Source organism: Gymnogyps californianus, chromosome 2 (genome assembly GCF_018139145.2).
Source record: "Gymnogyps californianus isolate 813 chromosome 2, ASM1813914v2, whole genome shotgun sequence".
NCBI lineage: Eukaryota > Metazoa > Chordata > Aves > Accipitriformes > Cathartidae > Gymnogyps > Gymnogyps californianus.
Window position 1 is genome coordinate 63604350 of NC_059472.1, and position 26260 is coordinate 63630609.

At 38.3% G+C, this 26260-nt stretch overlaps 1 protein-coding gene across 2 annotated transcripts in view; it reads right to left on the reverse strand.

Moving 5' to 3' along the window:
- The window catches only part of FBXO15 (F-box protein 15), a 27062-nt gene continuing 802 nt past the window's right edge, over positions 1-26260 (reverse strand). Inside the window, exons 1-10 of one of the 2 annotated variants that reach the window (XM_050890754.1) lie at positions 25867-25906; positions 22771-22890; positions 20738-20842; positions 16214-16456; positions 15720-15929; positions 13683-13812; positions 11226-11308; positions 9858-10003; positions 4079-4203; positions 1-1529 (exon numbers count right to left, since the gene is read on the reverse strand). In XM_050890754.1, coding sequence (XP_050746711.1) covers positions 1260-1529; positions 4079-4203; positions 9858-10003; positions 11226-11308; positions 13683-13812; positions 15720-15929; positions 16214-16456; positions 20738-20841 — 1311 coding nt within the window. In that variant the 5' untranslated portion in view covers position 20842; positions 22771-22890; positions 25867-25906 and the 3' untranslated portion in view covers positions 1-1259. Of the gene's footprint in view, positions 1530-4078; positions 4204-9857; positions 10004-11225; positions 11309-13682; positions 13813-15719; positions 15930-16213; positions 16457-20737; positions 20843-22770; positions 22891-25866; positions 25907-26260 lie in introns of those variants that run through there. The other variant, XM_050890753.1, reaches the window with a different exon arrangement.

Genomic DNA, 26260 nt, shown 5'->3' on the forward strand with positions numbered 1-26260 from the left:
AGCCTTAACTTTATTATCTTTGAAAGTTACATTAAGAAACAACCCTATCGCTGTAGTATAGATCTCCTACGTCTCTGTAGTATAGAGCACAAGTGCTTACACATAAACATTGCTTGCATGAACCAATCAATGTACTTAAACGAATAAAGGTAAGAGAGAAATTATTTTTAAGGAAATCACTACCGTAATAAAGTCACAGAAGTCAACAATATAGTTGTGGTTTTTTCTTAACAGAGTACTGTGAAACCACACTAATTTGTTGTGGTTTGTAACCCACTATGTAATGACACTGGAGTCCCAATATCATGTCATTTTATTTTCTTTATACAAGGAATAGAAGATTTGGTCCTAAAGTTACTTCAAGGCACCTGAAAGATCAGACACATAGATTCAATTTTTATATGAATACTTACTGTTAGATAAATGGTATCAGATATGCATTGTTTCCAAAACAACTGACTGTTACGTACATTCAGTAAGAGCAAACATCAGCTCAGCTGTGCTGATAATTGGGACACTTATTCATAGGCCAATACATGAGGCAAGTATCTAGGCTCAAATCAGACAGAAGGTTAGAACATGGGAAAAGAGAACAAACAGGAATTTAAAGAAATTTCATAATAGATATTATATGTGATTTTCTTAACAAATGCCTTAACTGCCATATTGTTCAGATCTGTGACTTCCTGTCTATCTTATAAATCCTCTACTAGAATACATTTAAGTGAAGTATTTTCTGAAAAAAAGTATTTCTGCATTTAACAAAACCTGTCAAAACCTGTTACTTACCAATAACACTCTAACGAATCTGAAGGGAACTGCACACATGCTGTTTTACTACTAGGCATAAAAGTCAATGTTCTCAAAAACAGTGTAGCTTATGTAAGGTAAGGCATCTTCACAGTATGGCTCTCACAAGAAGCAATTCGTTAACCATAGTAACAAGTATCTATAAAGAAAAATATTCCTAAAAAGAATTTCAATATACCCAGTACCAGAAACAGACTAACCATGTGATGTTCAACAGAGAAGAAAAATATTCATTTATATCAACATGTCTCTTCAATCCCTCCAATGCCAATTAAAAAAAAAATTATGCAATTGCACTTGTTACTGAAAAACTTGCAGGAACAGTCTTGCTCATTGGTATCAATTTTAAGCATCAAAAGTTTAGTGTGGTTTTTTGGTTGTTTGTTTGGTTTTTTTGGTTTTGTTTTGTTTTGTTTTTTTAAAGCAAGGAAATTAGTCACCCAGTTAAGTCAGTAATTTGTTCCATACCAGTTATTTACCTTTTTGGTGCTTATATAAAGCACCAAATTGACTATAAAATACTCCTTGGTTTCTTTCAACCATACCAACTCAAGACAGACTTTTCCCTCTGAATCTGCATAGTCTGTGGTATAGATATGACCCATGTAGTCATAAAGGCTGGATGCCTCGGAAGACAGTTCCATGTAGACCGGGGCACTGAAACACCAGAAGGGCTTTCCAGTTTCATCCAAGAGAGTAACATCCATCACATAGCAGTCCTACAAATGCAAGCAGAAGAGATTATTTCCCTATGCCATGGCACAGTAAGCAGATCTGTCCCTGATTTTAGGAGAAATATCAAGGGTTCAGAGAGCAATTTTTGGTATGAAGGCTAAAAACTCAAAATATAATTGATAGTGCTCCACTGACTACTGCAAAGCAACAAATACTTAGAGGTCTCCTACAGAAATCAAAATTGCAACCTACAGACATCAAAAACTGTGCTACAGAAGGTAACACTGTCAACTTAAATCAGACATTATTTCTTGAACATTTTTTTAAGCCTTTAACATCTGTGTTTCTCAATTATTAGTTACCTTACCATTCAAATAATGATAGTCCTTTCAATATAACAAACTTAGGTTTCAACTCAGGCGCTAAACTTGTGTGAATGCAATGTTTGCAAAGATACTCAAAGAGACCACCCCCAAGGCAGTGTACACACACAACAATTACCCTTACATGCCAGCTACAAATGAAAGGTATACAGCACTTTTTGAATGGCTGCAAGCTTCAGTTCCCAAAAAGGTAAGATTAACATATCTTTCCACCCTCCAAATAATTCTTCCTTTTAAAAATTCTTGAAAATATTTCTTTACAACACTACACAATTACATCATTTCATAATGCTAAAGTCAGGATGCCAATTCTTGGATGCCAATTCTTGGGCACTTGCAAACTGATGGTTTCGCACATGCCTTAAAAGCATATGGGTTGTGTGTCATTGTTAATATCAGCTGTTACCTATTCTCATGAGTTCTGAATCACTAAATGAATCAGATTATCTTAATTATGCTGTATATATGCATTACTTCCAGGAGTATTATATGCTCCAACAGCATAAACAAACCAACATCACATATTCCACGCCAAAAAATTAATTTGGAATGCTTTATTTCACTGTACTACACCGTTGTGCTTCTGTTGCTTTAACATTTCTTTCACTATTACAGTACTTCAATCAAACAATACAGAGTAGATGGCACAAACGTAAAAGGTAATGTGATACATACAGTTTTCCTAAGTTTGTTACTGTAGACTATGCTGAAAATACAAAATTCAAACCAAATCTGATGATCATTTAATAACTTACACGAGCTATAAATTTACTTGAAACAAGAAAGAATCACTATTTTGTGGTCTGACATCTTGCATATCAAAGGCCAATTATGAAAAGTAAAGCAGGGTGGCCTTGAGTGTTCGGTTGTTTTTTTTTTTTTTCCCATGTAGTTCCAACTATCTGTACTTCAGCAATTATTTTTTTATAAAAAATACCCAGAAGTGCCAAAAAAAGCTTTTTTTTTTTCCTTAGAGTATTGGACAAAATTCAAATAAATTCAAAGTAGTGGCATGTTCTGCTGCTGTGGCTGATTTTATTTGGCCTTCACATGTTTTAAGAGTTTTAGAGATTTATGTTAAAAGACAAATTTAATTCTACCCACAGCTATGTGTTGACATGTGCAATCTTTCACCACAAAATGAGGGGTTTAAAAAAAAAATATTGATATTATGTATTTTTTCCTAGAAACAAATATTCACTATAACTTATGCTGTAAGCACATAGGACAGAGCTAAACTAAAGACTACAGCCATAGCTCTCTGTTTCCTCTGACACTTAATTTCCCAGATTTTTATGTGCTACTCATGATTATTTTCAAGGAAGAAAAAAATCTGCCAAGCAGCTGTAAATCATATAGAATCATAGAATGGTTTGGGTTGGAAGGGACCTTTAAAGATCACCTAGTTCCAACCCCCCTGCCATGGGCAGGGACACCTTCCACTAGACCAAGTCGCTCAAAGCCCCATCCAGCCTGGCCTTGAACACTTCCAGGGAGGGGGCATCCACAGCTTCTCTGGGCAACCTGTTCCAGTGTCTCACCACCCTCATTGTAAAAAAAAAAAAAAAAAAAAAAAAATTTCTTCCTAATGTCCAGTTTAAATCTATCCTCTTTCAGTTTAAAACCGTTCTCCCTTGTCCTGTCACTACAGGCCTTGGTAAAAAGTCTCCCTCAGTCTTTCTCATAAGCTTCCTCTATATATTGAAAGGCCACAATAAGGTCTCCCCAGAGCCTTAATTTTCTGATACCTGCCCAACACGGCAGCAAGATTTCCTACCTCCTATCGTATGCTTTTCAAGTAAATGAACCATATTCTGTAATTATGTGCTAAGATTTCACTAACTTTAAGCATGCAAATAGTTTTAACAATATTAATGGGATACACAATAAAAATAAATAAAAATAAAATAAACTAGTTCAAGTCTAAAATTTTGCAGAAGCCTCAAATAAGTACCTATTCTGCATTCTGGTTCTCAGTGAACATTCATAGCAATTAAAGAAAGATGGCAAACAATTGCCTTAAAAGCATTTTCTTGTTAGCTTGAATTCCTTCTAATTAGCAACACACAATTTTTATTAACACACACTTCTAGTTACAGACACCTTCCACAAATAAAAACATTTTTTTTAAATTAGCATATTTAGGATGCATAAACATAAATCTGTTTTGAGATAAGCATTTCCAGAAACAAAAAATATTTCTGACTGACCTTTACATTGCCTTTAAACACATCTGTTTCCCAGGATAAGCCAAGTGTCCCAATAAGAGGCAAGTGCTTCGTACTATCCTTTAAGCTTACAACTGTGAGTCTCAAATATCCATTTGCAATGTCACCTGAAAATATTAACAATATATAACATTATACTACTACTAATCAAACTAAGCCCAAGTACACTGTAAATGTTCTCTCTGCTTCTCTCCATGCCTTCAGTTTCCTCCCACTCACCAATAAGGAACCCTGACATACACCAACAGCTAGATATCAAGCACATTACAGAGAATTTAAGTCGCAGTTCAGGGCTTTGATTCTGTGATCCACAGTAGAAGCAGCAGCTAAAAAAAAAAATTTGGTACATTTGAGTATAAAAATCTGAATGCCACCTGAAGGACTTAGGCAAGGATGCAAGGAGTAAATTCCATGTTCAATATTCCAATTTCTTGCCACCAGTGTCTCCATCACTGCCCACTCCCCAAAAGTCAAGCTCAACACATAACACATGAAATAAATGATGAGATACACCCACCCACAACCCCCCCTTTTTTTGTTTAAATCTCTCTGCTCTGTCTGGTAACTCAAATAACCCTATACAACAGGGTATAAGGATAACTATCAGTCCTCCCTGGAAAGGATATTGCATCATTTAAACTGACAAGCAGTATGCCTTGATTTGAGTCAAGTTTTTAAATTATGGATTTTTTCATTTTTTAAATAGCTTTCCAAAGGCTCACTCTCATTTTTTGACAGAATTATTAAGATTTCTTTGTGATTTTTAAAAGTATTTTATTATCCCACATAATCATATTTCTTTGGTATGTCTTCCTCTCCCCACAGAAGAGATTGACTTTTTTAATTGTTCTTTTTCCCTTGCTATGGGAGGAGGAAAGTTAACCAGGGAGTCCAATGGTCTAATCATAATTTGGAGTACATCATGACAAACAAGATCTCAGACTACAGAAAAAAAAAAAAGGCATCACATCATGACACAAGCAGATGTCTTAGAAGGACATCCCTTAAACGAATTTCCTTGAACAAGAAATATTCTCTTAAAAGAGCAAATAAAAGCACTAGAGACCTCAAAGAAGGGGGGGCGGGGGGGGGGGGGGGGGAGGAACAGAACTAAGTATTTAGCACTTGCAGGAGACAAACAGGAAGGGAGAGAAGGAATTCCCAGGAAAATACTGCTTGTCAGGATCCAGTAGCAGGCCCTGGATGATAATGGAAGGGGCTTGTAGAGATTTAAGATGCAAGTGGCAAAAGTGAAAAGAGAGAGAAGTGTTTTGCCTGTGGTTCTCCTTCAATCAAGCCCAAGTAGCAGCATGAGGCTGAAGAAAGAAGAAGCAACATCAGAAAGGCTGGCTTTGAGTTAAAAAGCTAAAGCCTGTGTGAAAGACCAGCAAAAGCCTTTGCCTGGTGGCTGCTGAAGGCAGACAGCTGGAGGCAAAGTGACAAAGAGAGCCCACAGTTTACCACAGAAGCCAGAAACTTCTCTGAACTGGTACTGTGGGGCCAAGCAACTCCCAAGAGATGCCTGACCACAAACCAATGCTGGAAAGACACCACTCATAAGCAAGGAGAGTCCAAAGAATACTTACTGTGTGGAGAAAACAGCCCAACACATGACAGAGGACAGAAGCAGCAGGTTTTTCAGTACAGACACTGTCTGGAATAGGAGTGTGAATACAGTGAAACCAACATGACTACGCCCAGGAAATATTTTGTATGGTTGAAGAAAAACGCATCGCTTCAGCAGTGATACCCACTGTCCTTGCAGTGAAGTCCCAGAGAACTCAGTGAGGAAAATGTAAGCAGAATTCACTTTCAGGATCCAGCTCAAAGTGCAAAAAGGCTATTAAGTTGATACCTACCCAAATGGTTCGGTTCCAAATCTCAGTAAATCAAATCCAATGACAAGATTTCATTCAAGATAAAAATATTTTAGATAAACAGTCAAGCTTTATTGAGTGAACATTGAAAGCCTGCATTTAAAGTGGAGCTTTTATAGAAGAGACTTTAAACATCAGTCAAAAAGCATTTTTTCCAAAGGACTATTCAGTTATCTGCAATTCAGATTTGAATTGAAGCAGCTATTCCTCTCACTCATTCAAAACAAATGAAAATTTTAATGGAATAAGAACAGACTGAAAAAAGCATACTGCTAATAAATGAACGAGGACATCACCACTATTGCATGGCATTAATACCATGAACTGCTGCATTGCTAGATGGGTCACCTAGCTAAGGTGTAAGTTATAAAACCCCTATTGCAGTTACTTCTTAACTTTAAGCCCTAATGGAAATAGGTGACACAGATCAAGAATCTGAAGGCTAATTATTCATGGGTTAGTTAATCCAGTCTTCGTATTTTTTTTTAAATATAAAAGCTCCATTGCAGTCCTTATATCCAGAAGAAAGAAAAAGTATGCCTAGAAATTAGCAAGAAGTTGAAGTGCTAAGTACTGAAATCTCCCCTTCCTCATCCCACTCAGATGAGAAAAGGAAATTGAAGGGCAGAGCAAGCTATGTTAAACATACCAAGGGAAACATAGAGGAAGCAAATTGGACAGGGCTTTCTTCAGCCTGATCTAGAATTTGTTTCATTGTCCCCTTGCGATATCTACAGTCCAGAGTTTATGCAAGACACGTATAGCAGCAAAGTAGCCCTTTAATCAGTATAGGTTATAGGGAACAAATATTTCCAAATAAAGGGAATACCAATATAGAGAACAGGTATCATGTAGACAAACCTCAGGGGAAAGAAACAAATGGCCCAATAGTTCAAAGGCACTTATTTTAGCTAAAAGCCAAGCGAGTTTGTTTTGCCAACCAAGCCTTTGTTGCAAGTTGTAATTTGATTGTTTCAAATTACCAGGAAGGCTGTGCTTAACACTAATTCTGGTGGCAACAACCAGCCTTATCATGCTGAAATGGTCATTTAAACTTGCAAATCAATCTTCAAGGTCAAGCAAAACCAGTTCAAATACATGATGTGATATTTTACAAACAAATCTTAAAAGCTCTCTAAACACACAAAATTCACCCCATTACATTTTGCAAGCACAACACATCAACTTACATCAACAAGGAATAACACTGAAAAGCCAAAGCTTAGACTACCATATGGCTACAAAGCTATGCTTAAAAAGTTGAAAAGCTAGGTAAACACATTTCAAGAATGTTTATTAAAAAGCTAGATGTAGTATTCATGGGTTCTATGAGTCATATGAAAAGCCTGTCACAGCTTCCTGAAAACAGGAAAAGTTTTCTAATACTTTCAATTCAATTTGAAAGTATTTAGCATATTCACCCTACAGTACCTGTCAACAAGACCATATAACCAATTCTGTTTAAATGGAAGGAAGCATAAAATAAAATGCTAAAAAACAGCCAAAACAGAGTGGCAAAACAGCTAGTTACTGCAGTGCAAGTATTAATAACAGAAAAAAAAAGATCTGAAACCATATATACGCCATCTACTTGGTTCAATGAAGTGTGATATAACTTTTTTAATGTTAAGAATTTTGCAGAAAGAATTTAAAATAGAGCAGCAAAATGAAGCACAACATTAATGAACACTAACAAAAAAGTAGACAAAAATAAAACTAAAAGTGAACAGATAAATCAGTTATGCTGCAGAATAACAAATGGGCGTTCCCTGGTAACCTAGGAGTGTCTACAGCTTCCTAATGGAAACAAATAAATAAGTAAAACCCCAGTATAATAGCTGACAACTGATCTGTGTCTCAGGTTTGTGGAAACTGCCATTGGCATGTCACATCCATAATTTAAAATAAATCTGGATTGGGTAGAGAATTTTAAGAAATAGCAAGACTTCTCACTGTGTCGGAGACCTCCATGCTTCAGAGCCCTCCCAGAGAATTAGAATGGAGCCTAAACACAAAGTGCAAACCATCAAATACAACCAGCTTGGACAAACCTATACTGTTGGCCACATTCAGAAACACCATGTTTACCAGAAAGAGCAAAGCGAACAACAAATTACCATGAAGATATGTGACAGCAGACAGCCATAAGCTGCCTCACTACAGCATTTTTGAACACAAATTATGGAGGAAATCAAACATTTTCCAAAAGGAATTATTGTGCAAGTACATAGAAGGGACTAGATGACAAATGAGCTTATTGCCTGCAGAACCATGGCTTCAGCTGGCTGATGTCCTGTGAGAGCAGAATCTAGTGGCTGTCACATGGCTAAAGGACACAAAACCGAAACAGTTCAGAAAACACTCGGGATCATAAAACAGATTCTCTAACTAGCAAAGTGAGATGGCATCACAACTGTAGCTCCTAGACATTTACTGAAATTTGCATAAACATCAGCTTAATCTTTAACAGAAGTAGCTTCTAAGCGGCAAAAAAGTGATACCAACAAAGAAAGTGTGCCACATACTGCTTCCTCTTGTACAGCTGTATTGCTAGGAGCATAAAATTTTCATTTTAGAAAACAAAACATGACATCCACCTAAAAAAAAAACCAAACCCAAAACCAAAAACCCAACCCTCTGGCCAATTTACAGAAGAAAATTTTTTTTTGAGGGTATAAAGAGGACTCCTGTATTGAACAACACCTCAGGAGAGATTTTTTATTGCTACATAGATAGAATTTCACTGAAGTTTTACCCTTATAAGTATTGCTTTATTTTAAGCTTGGAGTTTTTCGGGAATCTGAAAACATGTGTGTTTCAAATTCAAAGGACTACAACACTCCACACTGTGCACAAGGCTACAGTCTAAATGACAGTTCTTGGAGTCATCAAATACATATTAAAAAAAAAAAAAGTCATGGGGAAATTTGTTCTAACACTGTAACAGCACTCAAGCCTGATAACAGTGCCCTCTACTGTCTTCATCAAAAACAGTATTTTCTGAAATTAACAGAAGGCTTGTTAGTACTGTCATCAGAAAAATACTGGGGAGCAATAATTAATTTACAGTGTTTAATTTTAATTGTTTAATTTTAATATTTTAATCTGTCTCTGCTGACAGAAACATAGCCGTGTAGCTGTGGGCAGGGCTGTACTGAAGTTAAGTCAAAAGAGAGATCACCCATATATTTTGCAAAACCCTAGTAGAATTATTAAGTTGGGCTGTACACGAACAACAAGGATAGCCAGTCATGCCTCATTAAAAGAAACGATAAGAACTGAAAAAAAGCAGCACAGTTAAAAACAATCACTGAAATTGTTTATTACACAATGAAAGGATTGTGTAATACAATTGTGTGACAATACAAGGTCAACAATCTTAAGTTGACCTAAATAAAAGCTACAAATCTTTAAGTTCACAGTTATCTTCTACAAATATATTTAAATATTTAATCTGTCAATGCACCTAAAGTATAGTTGAGAAGAATTCCACAGAAATAGGTCTCCAAACTGTACGAGGACAAACTCACTCTCCCTTATAGTATACAAGTGGAAGGAACATCAACCTTCACCAAAAGCTGTGCCACTGCATTATTAACTCAGCACTGAACCAAATGAAAATATCCCAACAATCTCCAGAACTTATAGCTCAGGCCTGACACTATGTCAATGTAATAGCAGGCAGAATTCATACAGATCAAGCTTATGACACCACACAACGCACCATGCAGATATAAAGAAATCACACAACAAACAAAAAGATAGCTTACTCTTAAAAAACCATTTCAATTTCTCCCCTTAAAACAGAGATATTGGATATAAAAGATAAAACATAACAGCAGGGATAATTTTAAAAACAGACATTATTGTTCTGTCAACTCTACCTTTTCTGCAGAAGAGGCTCTTGAATGTTCCACACAGGTAGGTGCAGCTTCCACCGTGTATATCAAGATGTAGATTGTAGTCATGCAGTCCATATTCTGGGTCAACATCATCCAATACAGGTTTATTAGGTGGAAGGGCATATTGACTTTAAAGAAATAATAATAGAATGAAGAAAGGGGGAATGACTTAATAGAAAGAGATATAGTAAATAGCCCTATACCGAGACTATCATTTTAGGAGAGGTTGTAAGAGGGGGAAAAAATTATTAGAAGATACAGCTTTTCTTCTTTATTAATGATTTTGAAAAATCAAACATCTCTAGTTCATCATACTTCTTTTAAGCTGTCTAATACAGTGTCTAATACTTCTAATCAGCTGTCCAGCCTAGCCAAAGGCAGAAAATATGGCAGTCAACTTTAAAAGGTACATCCATTAAACTCCAAAATATGGACTTGTTCACACACAAAAAAATGCATCAGCTTAACTACAAATCTAAAAGCCAACTAGCTACAGACTTCCCTGGAATAGCAGTTATTGAGTAATTTTGTCTGTGCCTAGCCTAAAAGAGAAACTACTGCACACAAATGACCAGAAGAGCCCAAATCCCAGAGGCAACTGAGCGGCTCCTACATAGGATCCTATTTGGTAGTAAGGGAGATGATGTTAAGTCTTACCTTCTGTGTGAAAAGAGCCATACTAAGTTATAGCAGGCACATAAGACTACCAGTAGATACAACAGTATCTGAGCAGAAAGCTGAGGGGGTGGGCTGGGGGGAAAATAAATCCCCAAAATCATCCTCTAAAGCTAAAAAGCTCCATCTTTTTAAACAGTTTACAGTGTATAAACAGGTATTGTATTATATTATACACTGCAATATACACATATACACAAATACTTCATAGGAAATCCAGCTAGTTTTTCAATAGGACTGAAAGATAAATGCAGGCACATTGCCAGTTTACTAGATTTTTTTTCTCCCCTCTTACACAGCTAAAGATTATTTTCCTACTTCCTAAAATGTCTCCCTCTTTTATAGGTCTTTCAAATAGAAAGGGGGAATAAAAAGACTGCTTGTGAAAAGGGAGAAAGCATAGGCAGCGTATTTCTAACTTTCTCAATACAGCAAGTACTAGTACACTTATATGACTAAATTATCTCCTTAATAGCATAACAGTGGCAACATCTTAGTATGAAAATACTTCTACAGCTTTGTATATATTACCGTAACTGTTGTTTATATTAAACAAGAATAGTTAATTACTGCCTAAATACAAACCTCTTACCAGCAGCCAATTTTAACTGTAAAACTCAAAGCTTTATTCAAAAGGTTATCTTTATTACCCACAAAGGAGAAACCAAAACTTACACAGTAGCAGAACCCAAAGTGCTTCTCTCAAGAAGTTGATGATAATGAAGACTTGCCATAACAAAAGCAATTTCATTTTTCTCCTGAAAAGTTAATTAAAGTAGATTATTTTCATCTGGAATACTTTTTTTCACAAGGTCTTCCTGAGCATTAAAATTCATAGATAAATGCTGCTGCTTATTACTCTGCCAGTTACTGTAATAACGTTAATAATGGCTTGCTTTAACACTTGGACTCCTATAACTGCTACTGTCTTTTCACAAGAGTACAGAATATATGTAAAAGATCACAGCATTTCTATATTATGGGGAAAGGGAGGGAAACTAGCTATGCAAGGGCAAAAGTTATCAGCAGCAATCCATGAATTGTACTTGTCTAGCTTCTACTTACCACTTTAAACTGGATACCTAAAAAGAGTCAAACAGGCCTTACTCCCAGCTACTAAATACCTAAGCATCAACCTTATTTTCATATGTAAGGACCTATTTGCAAAGAGGGCTAACATCAGTGAGGAACACAGAGCTATTCAATAGAAATATTGAATTTCAAAGTAAAACCCCAGATGTCTTCACCAGATTACATACTCCTGGGAAAACGGTAAGACATGTCTTCTATAGGCCTATATAGCTCAAAGAAAACTTCAGAGCTCAATATGAGAACTAAACAGAGCCAAAGGTATCTATTTACTAAAGGACACAGAATGTTAGGATTTCAGCGCCTTTTTTTTTTAAAGAAAAATGCATTTTTAAGTCCTACATTTGCGAACACGTAAGTCAACAGCAAAATTATTCACTGCCAGCAGTCTATTACTGTCCTGAAAAGTGGACAACTATTGTTTTCATATCTCTGGGTTACCAAACAGAAAATTACATCCCCTACTCAAACTTTTTTTTTTTTTAGCTACTCCTGTACTTCTGTAGTGCAAAATTACAGCTATAAAATACATAATGAGAGATTTATCAGTCACATAGTCTCTCAGTCTTTCTCTATCCAAATACCAGAAGGCCCACATAACCTGTCCTTGGTTGTCAAAACTACTAGCATCAACAATTTCTGTTACACAGCTAAGCTATGTGTAAAAAAACAAGATGTGTGGCATTTACGATTATTACACCCATCTACAGTTAACCACCTAATGTGACTCTGCCCACATAGAGAATAAGAACAGCTGTTCAGAAAAATAAGCAGGAAAAAATATACTAGAGTGAGGCACTCGATGCTTAATAACTTTGTGGAAATTAGTTAAGATTTAACCATTTCCAGGTGCTGAAAGAGTTCTCTTTCCAAGCATGGGAAGGGGTAACGCGCTAGCAAGACCATAGGGACAACACCACAGGGACACCAATCTACTAAACTTCTGAAGATACAAAAGAAACGGCTGTTCACTTATCAGAGCTTTTCATAGATTGAGACAACCCATAATAGGTTCATGCAGGTCAGCCAGTCTCAAGTTTTCTAGGAAATGGACACCTTTAAGTAAGAGTGAAACAAATACTGTGATTGTGCACATTTGAGGTGGCAAGAGTTTCCAGCTGGAAATGAGACACAGCTTAGAGCAACCGTTCACAGGCTCCCTGAGGGAAGTTCCTTGCCAGTGCTACATAATGTAAGTCTATGTCATTAACATGGCTGGGGGAGGAAGAAAGGGCTGCCACCTCTGAATTCAGTGCAAGAGCAGAACACCTGAGATAGGCTTCCATAGCACCTAACCATATGCAACTTCAGGCAGACACCTAGGTCCCAGTGTATTCAGTGCAAAGACACAGATGCCTTTAGACTGGAAGTCTACTTCAGATGTTCTGCACTGCTCTCTGAAGACATTCATCTCTACACATAGCCTACAGAGGCTAACCCCTTAACTTAGACACTCAATACCAAGAATTGAATAGCCCCAAAAGGGCATGATTTACACCGTTCCTACTGCTGGAGCAGGATACGACTACCTGGTGATGTAGATTAAAGGAAACAACTAGCAAAGTTGCCTTGTGGGAATTCATCACTTTGAGTGACAGGGGCAGGGCAAGGCATGAGTCAGGGGAAGAAGCACATCTCTCCTCAAAACATTCTATTTAAAATTTCTTTAGGATATCAAACTTTGGCACGTGAAGACTGCAAAATAAATACAATTGAACACAGAAATAAGATCAGTACAGTATCTAATATACTATGATACATAACTGTTCTTTTAATTAGAGGTGGATTTTTTGAAAAGTACAGATACTCCTGCAACAGCTCTTTAGAATACAACAGATCATCAACTAGCTGTCCCTACCTGTATTTTCCTGTTGTTAGTTTAGACAAGATCTTTCAAAATCCAAAGAAAAAAAGGAAGATGTAAAAAAAAAACCAAACAACCCCACCCAAAACCCAAAACAACTCCCAAAATCCCAAACTACAAGGCAAAAGAATCCATTTCTTCAAGTCACAATAAAGTATTGAAACAAAATGTTATCTTACCTTCCAAAGTCCCACTATGAGTCCTGGATTCAGACTGAAGAGCTGGACAAGCTTATCAGCACCAACTGCTACACTACTTTCAGTCAGGTTAGCAAGATGGTATTCAGCAATTAAGGAACGTCGACGAGGTCTTTGAAAAGAACATACAGAATGTAGCAACAAGACTATGTCTCCTTATTTATGTAGAAGTTCAGCCTGATCTCATTTTTAACTCTGAAGTCTGACCAACAGCACATGATGAAAACAGTTTTGAAAGCATCCAGCATGCACAGCCATAAACTTTACTTCTGAACAACTACAGCGTACTAGCAGGATCTCAACACCTAACAATAAAAGAAACAAAAGCCACCACAGGATGGCCTAATATACTACTTAAAAAAGAAGAAAAACTTATATGCTTGCCCAATATTTCAAAATAGCCACAGAATTACTTTATAATTTTTTAATACTACGTTGGTACTAGATGGAATCACTGAACATTTGTCAGTATGAAGCAAGCTACTAAGAAGGTAAATTCTTCCTCCACAGAAGCAAAATTCCAAGGAAAGGATCAAACTTTACATATAATAAATTAAAAGCTTCTGTTAGAGGAAGCTTTTCTTTTTTAGAAAATTATTTCTAGATTTTGCCTGTAATTAAAGCGATTCAGCTCCATAACACCCTGTAACTAAAGTTCATACTTCACAGGCGTTCTTATTGGCTAATGATGCGTAAAAAAGAGCAGAAAGCGGAGTCTGCATTACCTATTCAGAATGGAGAAATAACTCTTTCTAAAACCCTTCACAGCCTTAGGCTCTTATTATATTCAAAACTGTTCCAAGATTTCCCAATAGTATCACAGTAGTATCACCTACCACTACACACTGCTAGGAAGACAGCAACCAACAGGAACTTCGTCACATTACCTTGAACTGTAAGATTTGGCGCAGGGATGGGACATCAACCCTTTCAATCAGGCTGGTATAAATACAGGGACTTTCCCAAAGTCCCTGCACTAGCTCCTTATAGTCTTAACATTCTGAGTAACATTCTGATATTTGTGAAATCATTACCTTCATGTATATTCACAAGCTCTAACAACTTATGATTCTGTGAAATAAATACACTAACTGCCTACAAGTTTTCTTTTACTATTTTCTACATATGAATTATCATCTTGGTAAAACCACTACATTTCCCACATAATTTGACTGCAAGACTTGTTTAGCTGACTTTACACAAAAGGCTTCTCTTGATTTTTTTTTTTTTAGGCAAATACTTTGCTTCTGCTTGAGGAACCATGTTTTTTGTAGGTGAACAACTCTCTCTTTTCAGAGCTCTACTGCTAGGCGTTTTGTGTAAGAAGCATGTAGCTGATACTGCATATACTAAAATGACACATAAGACACAGCCATGTGGAAAACTCCTTGACAGCAACCAAATACATACATACCTCAAATACACACTTTTAATTTAAACATCTTTTCTCAGAATATAATGCCAGAAAAATATTGTACACACTTAAGTTAAAAAACAACAGCTATCCCACATTGTGCTGTGGACTATTTTTTTTATATGCATGTACTTATATTGTACACGCAGCCAAACACCAAGTTCCCTAATTCACATACACACCTATAGAAAAAAGTAAATGTTAGTACCATACATTACCTGACTGTAGCCACATAAACATTGATGAGCTGTTCCAATCTAAATGTCTCACATCAAATTCTCCTAGATTTACATGTTTCTTTCATGCTAATTTGTATCTATGCCTTAGATTCAGCTTTCCAAGGCAGGACCTATCAGTCTGTATCTTGCATGCCAGGAGCTAAATTAAGCTATGAATTGATGTCATAGCTTGCTGGATTATATCTGTTTCTTGCTAAAAAGCTCTACCAATGAAGAGTACGACACAGGCTTTGGAAGAAATACTACAGAGAGGCTTTCTAAGAAAGAATTAACTTGTTAAGTCAAGCCAAGGTGAGATAGCTCCTACAGACACATTATCAACCAGTTACACCAAAAACCCCTCAAAAATCCTATGTTAAAACTCACCCATTCTTGCTGGGAGCTCTGCTTTGGTCAGGAAGCAATGGCATAACTCCAAATAGTTTTAGGGTTGACAGGATGTCTAAGCATGGCCAATTTGTACTATACCAAAGTATAGTAACAGATGTGTCCTTGAACGATAGGTTTGCTTTCTCCATTACATGTTCCTTTCCATTTTTGTCCTTTAGAACAATTATCCAACTCAAGCCAGAGGCTCTGTTATTTAGGAATTGAGAGGGGAGAGGAGTGTTTTAAAAAAAAAAAAAAAAAAGATTCTCAATATGACAAAACTTAAACTATGCTTCCAAGAGAATTTTAAAATTTCTACTAACTGCTACTTATGTTTCTCAGGCTAGGTCATTTATAGGCTATCATTGTATCTTCCCATTATGATATACATTTTAAAGTTCTATTTCCATATCCCCCCAGCATTTCCAAAGCTATTAATATTCTATACATTGTTCTCTAGTAAACATGTTCTGTGACAAGGCATTGCTTACTTCATAGCTTCTTTGTTTTTACATGGAAGACCTGTATAAGGGTCTACAGGTTTAACAAGTCGCATTACTCTAGTTTTGACAGCAGCTATTTGTTTGAAGATGTATTCTTTCTTCCAGTACCCAGGCCTTCTATCATGTAGAGCAGCACAGCCCAACGAAACAGTTTCTGTTTGTTCAGACTTCATTTTCCAAATTGTCTTTTTTGGTTGAAAGCAACTGGAATAGATTTTCAGCCAGATTCCACTGAAAATAAAGAGAAAACCCACATAAATTTCAAGAATACTTAATTATTCTTATACGCATGTCTCAGCTACCACTGAGCATAATGTTAGCAGAAAAATATAAAGTCCTAGATTATCAGTAAAATGGGTTTCATCTAAATCTAAGTTTACAGAAGACCAGAAACTGTAGTCTCCTAGGTACTAGTCAAGAAAATGCAAAGGCACAGTTGTACACTTTTCCCCATTTTGACCTTCCAACAGCTCATATGAGGTCAGTTTCCCTGGTGAAAACATGAAGGCTCAGGAACTAAAAGATGCTAGATGTCAGCATTTCTCATGGGCTTACTAGGTTATTTCAAAGAATATGGAATCTCTGAACACGTTTCTTGTTCTGGATTATACATACCAAATGAGATCCACTTATGACTTTCTGCTCTACCACAGAAAGAAAAAAAAAAAAAAAAAGGTTATTCAGTTAATTCTTACAATATGCCAGTAAGGTTGATAAACATCTCAACTACATATACAGAAAATGTTTGACTAGCGCTCTAGAAAGTAGGATCAGATATTGGGAACTTCCCACTGTTTTACGCCTCTCAATAGCACACTAGAGTACGTGGTTTTTAAAAGGCATTCCCTCCCCTTATGCTGCTACTTCCTTCACAGGCACTCACTGAAGCAGACTTAAAAAAAAAAAACAACAAAACAAAACAAAACAGTACATATCTGCGAGAAAGCTATCATGAGAAAACAAAGAAAAGGTAAGTCTTGTCTGTCTTCCTGAAAATATAGGATCCAGGATGAAGCTCAGAGACAGAATAGCCATACTCAGCAACTTAAATGAAAACTGACTAAGGTTAAGCAGTTACTTTTGAAAATTCCACCCCAAAACAACGACGCATCGTCCTCACACAAAATCAGCTAGTGGAAAAAGTGTTTTAATACCTCTTACTCAACAAAGACAATCTGGACCCCTCAAGTTTCTCACACAGACCCAGCTGGAAGTGGGGTAGAGGAGGACAATTAGAATCACCTATGTTTGGTGGTGGTACCACTGTCATGTCAATTCCTTCTGCACTCTCTTTTGAAAAGCTCAGAGAAGAGATGTCTTTTTGAAGAGATCAAAGAAACATGCAACAGGAATGATGGGTTCACCTCTTTCCTGTTAGGAAACCTATGAGGTCACTTTTCTGCCCCCCACACCCCAGTATCTCTAGGATAGTTCAGGGAATACGGAGTACAAGAAGTTACAAGAATTCAAACAACAATCTGTGAATAAAGGTTTCCAATAAGTTTTCTAATTTTAAAGTGCTAGCCCCACAGTCTACATAACTGCACTAAAGAAAATTAATAGCAACAGAAATAAATTCTCAAGAGAAATTCTTTACCATTTATCAGCAAGATTACCTTTACCAGTCCTCATTTATCCCCAGGCAAACTTACACTAACATGCTTTATAATGCATCTTCCCCCTCCTTAAAGCATTAAAGCATTCAAGGACTGAATCCATCCCACACTGCCTCCTACCCATGAAAACCGCTCTCACTTCATCAGCTGCTGAGAATAAGTCCCCATGTGCCGAGAGCCGGGCTCTTTGTTATTGATACAAACGTACCCAGGAATTTTGCAAAAACCTTCCAGCCTGCTGCCCTGCAGATTATATGTAATCTCCCACTGCCGTTTTTTGAGTCAAAGCTGTTTAAAACACACAAACCCATAAGCTTCTATGACTGGTAAAGGGGGGTTCACAGTCAACATGAGCTTCCAACCTTCCTTTCACCAAAATTGGGGGGGGGAAGTGGAACATGAAGAACAATCCCATAAGTAAAATAAAAATTTAAGATACTTCAATTTTGAGACCAGAAAAGACAACCCAGTTATCAGATAGTATAAAACATTTCTGATGGAGGGAGGAAATTCTTATTTAACTCCAAAGCAGCTAAGAATTGTGAGATGATGAAAACAGAGGATAGATGTCCTTGACAAACCATCATCAGGGGAAACTGAGCTGTGTATCGTCCAATTGGTCTTTATCAGCCTAAAAAGTCCAGTAAGATGTCCTCCTATAACCCTCTCCTGTTAATTAGAAACCCCTTCCCAAGACAGACATCCTTTCTTTCATGGGGAGAGATACTCAGCATATGGCTGCATGATGCTGAAAAGACAGGGGTTAGTAGTAGGCATTTCCTGCATTTTGAAGGTACAGTCTCAGGCAATGTAAGTTGAATGCAGACAGATTTGCCACCAATACCTACCACCCTTCTCCTCACTCTCAGTTACATATTGCTTCTTCCTTTCCCAAAACAGCATTGTGCAAGCACATGAGAAATCAGTTCAAGAAGCTCAAAAATTCAGTCACGGCAGGGAGGCAGAGGAGAGAAAAAAAGGGGGACTTGGAATCACAAGTGTTTAGGGAGGTATCACTGCCCCTTCATCCTCAACTTCTGAAGAATTCAGGGCAGACAAATTAAAAAGGCATCCCACAAGGAAGCACAAATTTGCCTCTCTCACAGCAGAATACGTGCTACTTTTTCATCAAAGTGTTAAGTACAATATTCATCTCAAGGCTTCTTATTGGATGTTGTTACAACAAGCCAACGCAGCCTGTTACTGCTAACTCAAATGCCAGAATCAGACATGCACCACTGTCAGTCATCACTTGACCACAACAGCAAAAAGATCTTCCCCTGTCCTCTGGCTTCTCACTTCCTCTTATACAAGCACTTTCTGCTGGTGATCAAAACCCTCAGGCTTTCAGACAGACCATCTATGTGAGCTTCCCACACTGCATGACAGGAAGGCTGGAATAATAGCACATGCTGGGGCAAGGGGAGTGCAGAAAGGGGGGGTCAGAAACATTTCCTTGCCTTCAACAGTTACATTGAAGACATCAGTGCCAAGGAATTGTTAAAGTGCAGACATTACTTGAAGAGCTCAAAGACAAAGCACTGCATTAGGCAGCACAAATATATCATGATGAAAGACTGATGGTCCTGCTGCATCAAGGACAGCATCCTGTACGTCCAGGACAGCAGAAATATCCTCAAAAAGATACTCTGCCTAAAAACCAAGATCAGATTTGTCACAGAGATATGCAGGGACTTCAATTAAAACCTCTGTTAATTCACCACAAGATTCAGGGACTCAAGAAGGTCCATGGAAATCCAGCAGGAAGAAGTGACCTGGTCCCACTGAACCAGTCAGTCTCCTAGATAAGAGAAAGTATCTCTTCTTCGAATCCCATTTGTGCGCATACAGTAATCTCTGTCGAGATTAGAAAATGGAAACAGACATTGTTGAGATGGAGACAGATGAATCAGCTTCCCTTGAACAGCCACAATGATTTTATCCTACCTTGCTATCCTGAAGTGGAAAACGCATATTAAGATATATAATTTGAGTCAACTATGCAATTTTTATCTACATGCACCTGCTGACAGCCTCAAAAAATAAATCTGGATTATGGCCTTCCCTTTAAATTCATCAGTTCTAAAGGTGTCAATGCCAATGTTAACCGATTCACTGTACAACTTTTGGCAAATAAGTGAGAAATTGATGAATACCAGATGCAGCAATTTCCTATATAGGAAGACGTTTTCTCATTTAAACAACACTAATGCAGCAGAATCCTAGGAAAAAAGGATACCCAGATGTTCTAGTTATCGCATACCAACCAGGGTCTCTCCTCTTGATCCTTTCACAGAATTATCATGATACTGGTACAAGCAATTTGTGAACTCTGTATAGCAATCACAAAAAATGTGTCAGTACTTATCTTCGCCCCTTTTGTTTTCATTTAGAAGTCACCAAAATCTGACAGAAAGAGCAATAGTTAAAACCCACTGGTGAACCACTTGACTAAATCTAACCCTCTGCAAAAACCTGATGAAAGAGCTAAATAAGTAGGACTTCAAAATTATGAAAGCTATGACAATTCTACAAAGCTACTCGCTACACACCACTAAGGACTGCCTGAACGAAAAAGCCTGTGCAGGTGCATGTGAATAGAAACAAATATATGCAAATTTTACAACAAAATAAATGCTAAGAGCAACATTTCAAAACATTGTATTTAGTTTTTGCTTCATAACTCCCATTAAACTTAACAGGCCTTGCGCAGCTACAATTCCATACAACACACTGTACTGTGAGCTACGCAGTGCATCTTCAGCAGAGTAATTTGCCAGTAGGTACATGCATCAGTGCTCTGGCACCAGTGAAACTAAATTAGAAAGACTCATAACTCAGATAAACTCAACTGCTGTACGATTAAGACAAGCATTTATGCTTCCCTCTTCCTTACTTGTCATTGGCCAGATGATAGAAGTGCTTATTCACACAACCAACAGACAACAGGGACACAGCATCCAAATAGGAAAATATCTTCACCAGCATTTCTGATGGCATGCTGGAAAACAAGAGAAACACCATTAGACTTGCCTGCAAACTCCAGAAATGACAACGGCAAAGAATTTTAATTCCAAACCAGAGCAAAACAGAAGAGATGGAAACTATCACCTTGTAAATACGCAAATCAAAACTCACCTGAAGAGTTAATTTGCAGAGTTTGGGTTCTGATTTGTCTTTCTGATATAGAACATTTGCTTAAAACAATTCACCACAACCTATTCAAGTGGCAAAGCACAATTACATGAAAAGTTATGGGTTTGCATTTTCATTAAACTTTGTTAACTTTAACCCAGTTTGACATGAAACTACCTCATTCAACTTCAGTTTCTCACTGCTTGTACCATGACTTTAACACTTAGTCCATAACTACCAGCATTTGCCAGAACTGTGTATATTCACTCTCCTCCTGACTGTGGTGTCAGGTCTCAGGATGCACCAGGACAGAAATGTCCTAGTCAAACAGCGAGATCATGCTGTACCTCATCAAAATCTTCAAACCATGTATCCTCAGGGGTCTCACAGTTTTCATCTATGTCAACAGAAAGATGTGAACTTCAAAATAAGAGCTGAGTGGCACCTTGAGAACGTTAATGTTTTTGCGCATCTGTAAGGCTGCCTGAAACGCAGGTGCCAGCCTAAGTACAAGCACAACATAACCTGGAAATGAGCCACCATGATCTTTGTATTAACAGACAGAAACCTCATACCCTTCAAGTAGTATCTGGTAACTGCACAGAGTTTAAAAAAGATGCATTTTATACTCTTAACTTTTTGGAGTATGAGAGTATGGTAACACCAAAATCACCACTGAAAATACAAGCTGCTGTGACAGTCAACACCTCAGCTGTGTCTCTTGTCCATTTACTACTGTCTTTCACCACACTTGCTGATTTATAATACTTTATTCCAGAAGCACATAGCTTTCAAGAGTAGAATGATAATAACGCCAATACTCAAGGTTTGTATAAAAAACTCAGAATATTAGTTGCACTAACATAGAGGCAACCGTGTCAAAACTTGCACAGTTATTATGTGAAATAACTCAAACACTGTAAGCCCAAAGCAGTTAGTGCATTTATTCCAGAGAGAATTTAGAAATGATCCCTTAAAAAGCTGCGAATTAGCTAAAATAATATGCTTGATCCAGAATTCTCAACAGTAGTTTTTACAACCATATTATTTTTTCTTTGAAGGAAGCTGAGAGAAGGGAATTTTTTTTTTCTTTTTTCCTCTTGTGTTTCACATCAAACTAACAGCATAAGGGATTGAACTGTCCATCCAATAGAAAACAGAGAAATGACTACATAGGAAGCTACAAAATGTATAAAACAAAGAAAATGAATTAATCTTTCATGTACCATATTCTTAGATGTTTTTTCTAGAAACATAACTAATTTTCAAAAAGAAAACAACTCACGATCATATTGAAAGTGCCCTTCCACTGTCAAACAGGAAGGGAAACATTTACCTTGCAGCAAATACGCAGCAGCCACTTAATTCCTCCCCCCTCATCCCACTCCACCATCCTAAGCCTCTCTATACAAAGCAACAAGCATCAAGAGAAACATCTGAAGTTTAATTCCAAACTCGCTTTTACTGAAGCAATACAATAACAATTTTTATTCTCAAGGAACAACACAGCCCATGATTTGCAAAGGAGCTGCTGAAGGCTTCATATGACTTGGAAAACCTACATACTTCATATGAACTTAGAAAAGGAGGTGAGGGAGAACCACGCCAGAAAACATTAGAACGTCATCATAGGATCACAAAGTAGGCCAGGAAGGCAAATCTTTTCTTTTCGACTCACAACATCTGACACAGAAATCTCCAAGGTATGAACATAATAACTGTAAGCAGTCAAAAGGTGGCTTATAGTCTGCAAGGAGTCTTCCACTCTTACTCCTAAACTAAAGACATGCTCACCTCTCAATGCACAAATTCGGTTTCGGTTTTATGGAAGGTGTCAAATACAGACTTTTAATTCCAGCATTTACAGTTTCAGAACATTCCCCAGGCCTGGCAGCAAAGTTCCTTGACCTATTTCTAAAAAGGAAAAGCTGTTAGGAGTCACATCATCACAAAATGAACAAATAGGCATATTGTGCACACCTAGACACCAGGTCTCAACGGAGACAGGATTCAGGGAATACATCACATGGTAACTCATTATCATCCTTTCACAAATTTGAACACTTATCACCAAGTTAAAATACCGACATCAGGAAGATGTTAAACTCTTAGGTGTCTCTCCTATGATTGATCTCTCACAGTAGTCAGAAGGGAATAGTGTTGCACCACCAAATCAGTCTGAATCCAGTAGAGGTCTATTAACCTTAGGCAGCTGCACCACTGTGGCCACCATAATCAAGCTCTAGATAGGCCCCTGCAGTAAGTCAAACTCACTGATTAATCTTCTGTTTTGCAACATTACTCCAGAGACGTTTTTGAGCCATCCAACTTTGCTAAGCTATTAAAAGATATCAAATAAAACAATACCTTGAAACTTTCTCAAAAACTGACAAGGCTCAAAAAGAATTCCCTGGACTACGCAACACAATTACATTTGAAACAAAGTTACAGTCTCATTTCAGACTTTCCCCTGCTAAAATACTTGCAAATCTGCGAGATAAGTGTTAGTTCAACAGGCAAGATGGGTATCAATGTTTTTATTGCTCATTAACACATAAAAATTTGGACAGAAATTAGTTTCTTTTACTAAAGAAAGCAACTTTGCATATTTCTAACACAAATAAACTCCTACAATCGAAGTGGCCACACATTTTTTCCAAGTTTTCTGATAGTAAGAACTTTGTAAGCTGTAATTACAAATACTATCATTAAAACACATAGAAATATTCAGATGGAGTTTCAGTCTTAATCAAATCCTTACACTTCATACCCACTGATGCCACTGAGCAGGCAGAGCTCCCCATACACTCTATTAGTGATGGTTTGTATTGCCAGCTGACTTTCCAACACCTGGTCAATCCATCTCTGGGTTTCTACGCAACCAATCGATGTTGGGGGGGAAAATCTAATTTTGAAGTCCATGGGTATCACGTACATTTAATGCACACTGTTCTTGATTTAAGATTGGTTTATGCTCAAAGAAAAATAAAAATCAGAAGAAAAGAACAACTCAGCCCTACATTGTCAACTGTGCTATGTAAAAAAAATCCCTGAAGTTTTACTGGGAATTGTTATAAGCATAACACAAAAAGACATGCACATTTCAGCTTGGGTGCCAATCACTGATAGACTAACAAAATTAACAACTACAAAGAAGTAACTGTATAACAAATACACCCTGAAGGTCAAGCAAATGTTTTACTCATGTATTATTATCAAGAAGTACGCTCAGAGGATGACATGAGGCTGTAACAAACTCCATTTTTCAAAAGCCATTAAAGAGATTTAGAGACACAAGCCGTGTTCAACAGCAGCAGAACTACCACTTCCGTATCTTTCTGGGCAGCACGTCCCCGCTATTCTGCCCCGTGTCTATGCTGAAAGCACAAAGATACCTCGTTTGGGCATACCCTACAGTAACATGCCTACACAGACTCCAAGTACAGAAGTAACTCAGATCAGGAGCTGGATCCTGGATTTTATAACACACTTCACCTGGCACAAGCATAACCTGCATTGCCTGTATTCAGTCCTTCTTGCTCTCTTTTTAATCTCTCCTTGCATCCCCCTCTTCTTCACCCCAGAAAGGAATTTCTTAAGAGAAATGTTGCCTACACTTGCCTTGAAACTTTCAACATACCATCTACCACTTTTGTAAGCTTCAATTCAAAAAAAGTACTGAATTTTTGCATCTTCCAAACCAAAAATATTCTCAAGGTATGAAGAAACAACAGCAAATCCATTGCATAAACTATTTTTCAAGTATTGTGTGTGCTAAGATTCGAAATGAGTATTAAAATGCTTTTACACTGCATTGACAAAGCTTGCCTGCCCAAATTAAAAATCGATGACAGCTGTTACTCCCCCTCTTTAGAGACTTCTAGTAACAACTGAGATGCTCTTGCTTAGAGGCACAACAACCTCAACTGCCATTTCATTAGCTTTCAACTTGTGGGACTCAGCTTTGTACCAGTATTTTCACTTTCATACCCTGTACTACTTGCAATGTAACTGTTGGTTTTTTACTGGTCAGGGAACAAATCTATTTCAAAGAATGTATAGTAGGTTGTAAGTAGTGACAAAACCTGTCTCCTCCAACTGTTAAAGCATACCTGGGGATAAACAGAAATGACAGTAATGTTTTGACATTTGGGTTGTTTTCCTCAGCTAACAATTCTGAAGTCTTTTAAAAAGGTGGGCATTATCCATTCCATTTACAGGTTAAAAAAATGGGGGGAATGAAACAGCTATGAAACCCGAGGTTGTACAAATGGGTTAGGAGAAAAACCGGCTTTCTCAACTTTGCTTCTAGGATTGGTGCTTTAAATTCTTGGAAGCTGAACCCGTACTATAAGAATTAAGCTAACCACACCTTCCACAATGAAATCCTCCCATTTATTACAAAGGCCTAACTACCCTGAAGATATGTACATTAGCCACTAAGCTAGCTAGTACTTTGTAGACAGGCTACTGCTTATTACACTACTTCCTCTAAGCTCAAGCACATACCCAAGTTTAAGACCCACTACCCAGACAGAAAACAGTGCATTAAACCTAGGCCTTCCGTACACCTGGAAATGCCTGTGTTTCCTATCGCAAGGCATGTCACCTCTATAAAGGCATCCCCCTCCACAGGGCCAGGGGGAGGGAGAGGAGAGCACCATGGCCATGAGGAAGCAGGCCCGAGCTGTGGCAAGTTCAGAGCTGGAAACCAGAGCCGTGAGGCGGGTGGAAGGGGTTTCCCAGGGGAACAATGGGACTTAAACAACAAACCACCCCCCACGGACAAGATGAAAAAGGACGAGCAGGCAGCTCCGGGGCGGCAGAGCCCTGCTCCCCGCTCGACGCCCCCCGGCGGCCTCTCCTCAGTCCGGGCAGGGAGACCGTTACCTGGGCCCCGCGGCCCGGCCGGGCCGAGGGGCGGCGGCGGCGGCGGCGGCGACAACAGCAGCAGGGCTAAAAGGCCGCGGCCCCCCGACCTCGGCGGTACCAGGGGAAGCTGCCACGCCGGCTGCCGGCACCGCGCTGCGCCCGTACTGCCGCAGGGCCCCGCCGCGGCCCATCGCCATGGCCAGCTCCGCCGCCGGACAGCGGCTTCGCGCCGGGCGGGGGGGAGGGGGCGCCGCCGCCTCCCACGTGACGCCGCGGGGCGGGACGGCGCCCAGCCCGGGAGAGGCGGCGCCCGGGAGCGCCGGCTGGGGGAAGCCGGCAGAGCACCCGCAGCAGCCGGCTCTTCCCCCCCCGTTGCCTTATCGCTGCCTGAGGGAAAGGCAACCTGCGGGAC